Genomic DNA, 5,000 nt, shown 5'->3' with positions numbered 1-5,000 from the left:
AAAGAAAGGAAAGGAAAAAATGATGATAAACATGTATGTATATATATGTATATGCTTTCATCTAGAAGCCTCGTCAAACTCAAGTGCGCAAGTGTTTTTTGTTTTGTTTTTTTGAGAGAGAGAGAGAGAAAAGAAGAGGTTCCTTGTACTTCCAATAATTCTTAGCGTCAAATACCTCAAGGAAAGGCTGTCTTGCTTCTCTATAAGCTTCAAAACGCATGTGTGACCTGCCTCTGACCTGCAAGTGACTCGGTGCAGCAGTGACCACGAGACGAAGCATGTCCAGTATGTCTTAACGTGTCCTCCTCAGCGAAGTGACCTGACCTGGCACGACCTCGTCAGTGTTTTATTCTTAAGCATTTTCGATCGTGTTTCTCACTCACTGCGAAGTTCCACTGATTAGGAATCTCAAAGGATCTTTTTCTTTTCCAAGCAATTGCTCAAGTTTTGGAGAGAGAGAGAGAGAGAGAGAGAGAGAGAGAGAGAGAGAGAAAGAAAGAAAGGAGTTTTGTTGTTGTGTTCTGGTGAGTTTGTGATAATAATGAGGTACGTTATTTTCCATTTACTTGTACGAACTGTCAGGTTGTTGTTTGCTTGGCATCACTTACTTTCACAAGCTACAACCAGGCAATGTCTCTACTCCCTAATTTATCATGTTGTATGTCAGTAGGTATAGACGTCATACATAATGTGATGTGAGCAGAGGTTGGCTTTCGGTTCCTTACTACAGTACCTCCTCACCCATTTTTACATTTCTCCTTTTTTTCATGTGGCTTCTTATTTTTTCACCTTATTCCACCTCTTTTATCACCCTTCTCCTCTTCTCTTTCTTCTCGTTTGTTCCTTTTTTCTATCATTTTTCCTCTCTCTTCCATTCTTCTTCATCGTTTCATTTTTATCTCCCTTGTTTTTTTTATCCTTCATATTTTCCTTTTTTTCTTTCATTTTTCAACTTTCACCCCTTTTTTCATCCTACTCATCTTCCTAATCTATCTGCTCTTCCTCCACCATCATCTTTATATTTCATCCCTTACTCTTTTTGCTATCTTTCTCCCTCTTTTATCCTTTTCCCTCGCCCCGCCTGTTCTTCATCATCCATCTCCTCCCCTTTTTCTATCCTCCTTTTCCTCGTATTCATCCTGCTTCTCTCTAAGTTACCCCAAGTCTTTCTGAATCCAAACGTGACTTTCACTGTTGAATCTTCTCATTTTTGGACGCAACAGCAGGAGCAAATATTGACTTATTCCATGTTGCAACGCGATCAGTAGCTTTCAGAAGCAGACAGAATTACGTACTCTTCATCCGGGCATTATTTGTCGGGAAATAGACGAGTTCGTTGTATTTTTGCATCAGTGCGAAACTTCTTACTAATCCTTGATGAATAGTTCGCCATAAATATTCCATTATAATTAGCAAGTTGACTTATCCCTTTCACAGCCGATTTCGATACAGCAGAGTTAGACAACTGAAGGTCATAATCAGTCGTAATTTATTTCAGAACTGATTTGAATCACCTGTACCTACCATTTTTTATTAAGAGTCATTTGTATAGAGTGTTAAGTGTTCTTCATGTTCTTGCAGCCGTTCTCGATGCTCTGTTCCTTTCACCGCATGAAAGAGAGATTGCGGATTTCAATTTCTCTTCATGCGTAAAGAAATGATTTACGATGTCTGGTATTGTAGGCCCAAGACACACCACTTCTGTCAATCACTTTTCAACATGTAACAAACATATTTAGATGTAAATCATGCTTATTTTTGTATGTGACATTATATACATGAATAAAATCGTCGAATTATATTCTGTTTTATTAACCACGTGTGATTGGAATGAAACTCTTTTTTTTTTTTTTTTTTTTTTTTGACAGTGAATAATTTATCTATTTTGTGTATTTGGTTCCATCTAATTACTCATTATGTATCACAGGGAATATCTTCTGAAGCAAAAATAACCAAACTGAAGCTGAGGTTCACGAAGCAAGTCAATGGATTTAGTGGTATTTATTGCCAAAATACAGTTGAATTACAGTTTATTAAATTTGGAATTTAGTCACAGGAAGTGTGAACTGATTAAGCGACCGATTGCAAGACTAATTGGCATTATAATTACACTCATTTTAGATGCTGTGTTGTGGTCTGTGTTGACTAGTGGAGGAGGAGGAGGAGGAGGGAAGGGTGGGGTGGGGGGCGGGGTGGGTCTGCCCGGGATTAGAGATCTGGGCGTGGCTTGCGAGGGTGCTTTGGGGGCGGTCGCCGTGTTCAAAGCACGGTCTGAGGTAACCGCGACGCCGTTCGTGACAGTAAAGTCGTTCGCAAATTTGAAGTAACAGGAGTTTATCGACCGTATGATTTGCGAAGTTAGGCGATCAGAGTGAACAGTTACGCTAGTACCGCTGACCTCTGCAGAGGTGAAGGGTGTTGGCTGTGGGGTAACTTCGCTAGGCTGGACGATCTGGCGGCCTGGATCCGGAAACTCTTTTGGGAAAGAGAGTTCGGACAGGCCTGGGAATGCCCTTTCGGATTTGCGTACGCATTTACAGCCTATCAAGCTATACTAGACATCGAATTTCCGTCATTTCTGAGCTCGGTCGTCCTTCTAGATAAATCTGTCATCTATTTCCGATCTGGAGTGCTACGTAATGCCTTCAACGACGACCCGTCCCTTTGAAAAGGAACGAGGGTCGTTTTCGCCTCGAAAAACCAGAGAACGAATGACATGGAGTTTAATGCTTCAAAATGAGACCCATGTCACCGTCGAACATTATTCCAGTACTGACACAAAACCTCAGAGGTACTGCTTTTAGGATCGATTTCGGGAACGATTTGATCGTTTTCAAAGTGCAGACGAAACAACCGAAAGTTTGAACACCTCTTGGACCTTTGGGGACAACAAGCGAGAGTCGTGGGGAGGGGCGAGTGGCCTGCCTGAGTCCACTGTTGCACAGACGGGTCAGCGGCCATCACAGCCTGGGTTACGGTATTCAGGGGAGTGCAGGACGGGTTGAAACAGGACATAAGCTATCGTACTTTACAGTGGGCAGACCTGGGGACACAACGGGAGCTAATTATGGAATGGTGACTGGCAGTACAAGCTGGATTATGGTGGGGTATTGTGAGACCAAGGGACGCTACGGGTGGGGGGTGGGGTAGGGCATGGTGGCTCATGAAAGGTAAACTGATGGCTTAACGACGCTAAGAGAAAGTGGATCACCAGAGATGGCGTGTGTGTGTGTGTATGTTTGGACGAGTGGGGCGTGTGTGTGTGTGTACGCGCATGTGTGTGTCTATCTCCGTGTGCGTGCGTGTGTGGTTACGCTACAGCCGCGGGTGTCAGCCGACGGATTCTACTGGCGTGGCGGATACACGTAGTAGTTGAACATGTTCTCGAAGTGTTCCCAGCGCGTGGACTGAGGCTGAGGCTCGCCGCACTTGCGCACGTAGTCCTCACACTCCTCGAAGCTCATGGAGGACTGCTCCACGCGCTCGCCGAAGCCGGACTTGTAGGATGTGTAGCGCTGGGGGAGGAACGGGTGCGGTCAGGGCGATGCCCACTACGTGAAGGGTAGCGTCAGGGATATATTTGTACTTCTTCAAAAAAGTAGAAGGAATTACCTTTGATTATATAAGAGGCGAAGCAAATTTTAACCTTTTACAATTGAATTAATCTGCTTTTCTATGTCTTTTTCTTTGTGATTACAAATTAATTGTGATTCTTTTCCCTATTTCTCTTTGTAATACCGTGACCTTAAACCCAATTTCAAAAGAAACAGACACCTCATACCTGCTGGAGGCTGCGAGCGAAGAATCCGTCTGAGATCATGCGGGCGGCGTTCCTGAGGGCGCGGGCGAAGGTGTCCATGGCGAGGATGTGGCCGTGGAACAGGTCGCGGGGCTCGACGGACTCACGACGCACGCGGCCGCCCAGGGAGAAGCCGCCCTGCTGGAGACCTCCCTGTGGACGCCCGCGAGAGGCAAAGGGGTCAGTATTGGCCAAGAAAAACAAATGATAAGCAATGTTTTTTACAAGCTATTAGTGTCAGCAGACGGAAAAGAGAAGATGGCGACGGTGTCTTTACCTGTTCAAGGACGCACTTCATGACGAAGGTGGCGTCGCGCATGTCTTGAGCGCAGATGTCGGACGTTCCGTTGAACTCTGGGAAGCTGTCGGAGGCGTCGACGCAGCCCAGCATGTTGTAAGCAGCAGCCATGTAGACGTCGTGCTCGTAGGTGCGGCCCATGATGCGTGAGAAGGCGGGCTTGATGTAGAGCTTGTACTGCTTGTCCAGGTTGAAGTGGCGGAGCATGTACATGGTCGCCATGGCGTCGGACTCGTACTGGTGGCGGCGAGGGTCAGCTGGCTTGGGCTGGATCAGCAGCTGGCCGCGGAAGCCGATCTTGTCCTTGTACTGGACGGCCATGCGGTACAGCTGCGCCATGTGGGACATGTCGCGGAAGAACTGCCTCTGCAGGACGCTCTGGTAGCCGTCGCGAGGATTGAAGAAGACGAAGTTCTCGGCGTCCAGGCGCTTGGCGGCGTCCATTGCTCGCTTAATCTGGGCGCAGGCGTAAGCGAACACGTGGGAGTCGGGGTTGGCGCCGGCGCCGTTCATGTAGCGGGGGTGGCTGAACAGGTCGGCGCTGTAGTACAGGGGCCGCATCCCTGTCTGCCGCTGGAGGTCACACGCCAGGGTCACCATCTCGTCAAGGTACCGGTTGGTCTCGTCGTAACTGTCTCCCTCGGGGGCCATGTCGCGGTCGCTTACCTGCAAAGCGGAGGCGTGTGAGACGCGAGACGCTTCCCCAAGAGTAATTTGCAATCGGCAGCAGTCCCGTATAACAAAGCTCACGCAAGCGACGAGCAACAAACACCTACCGAGTAGTACTTGATGTTGAGTTTGTAGAAGAACTCGAAAGCGGCCATCATCCGGCGCTTGTAGTTGTCGAGGGAGCGAGAGCTGTCGTCCCACGTCCTCTGGTGGGCGCGCTCGCCATAGTGGTCG

At 47.4% G+C, this 5,000-nt stretch overlaps 2 protein-coding genes across 2 annotated transcripts in view; one reads left to right on the top strand and one right to left on the bottom strand.

The window, feature by feature from the left end:
* LOC122264247 (nephrin) overlaps nucleotides 1-1,797 on the top strand; it is a 279,223-nt gene extending 277,426 nt beyond the window's left edge. The window contains exon 27 of the mRNA XM_086551720.1: nucleotides 1-1,797. This exon is cut by the window's left edge and continues 102 nt beyond it. The gene's annotated coding sequence lies outside the window, so the exon portion shown is untranslated.
* Nucleotides 1,798-1,986: 189 nt separating this feature from the next.
* Nucleotides 1,987-5,000, bottom strand: part of LOC122266594 (uncharacterized) — a 5,222-nt gene continuing 2,208 nt past the window's right edge. The window contains exons 2-5 of the mRNA XM_043036392.2: nucleotides 4,874-5,000; nucleotides 4,077-4,763; nucleotides 3,782-3,952; nucleotides 1,987-3,515 (exon numbers count right to left, since the gene is read on the bottom strand). The exon at nucleotides 4,874-5,000 is cut by the window's right edge and continues 15 nt beyond it. Of these exons, the coding sequence (XP_042892326.1) occupies nucleotides 3,345-3,515; nucleotides 3,782-3,952; nucleotides 4,077-4,763; nucleotides 4,874-5,000 (1,156 nt within the window). The 3' untranslated portion in view covers nucleotides 1,987-3,344. The remainder of the gene's footprint in view (nucleotides 3,516-3,781; nucleotides 3,953-4,076; nucleotides 4,764-4,873) is intronic.

This window comes from Penaeus japonicus, unplaced genomic scaffold (genome assembly GCF_977035675.1).
Source record: "Penaeus japonicus unplaced genomic scaffold, GWHDUDI00000001_assembly GWHDUDI00000025, whole genome shotgun sequence".
NCBI classification, from domain to species: Eukaryota; Metazoa; Arthropoda; class Malacostraca; order Decapoda; family Penaeidae; genus Penaeus; species Penaeus japonicus.
The sequence above is the reverse complement of the archived record's forward strand: the minus strand, read 5'-3'. Positions and strand labels throughout refer to the sequence as shown.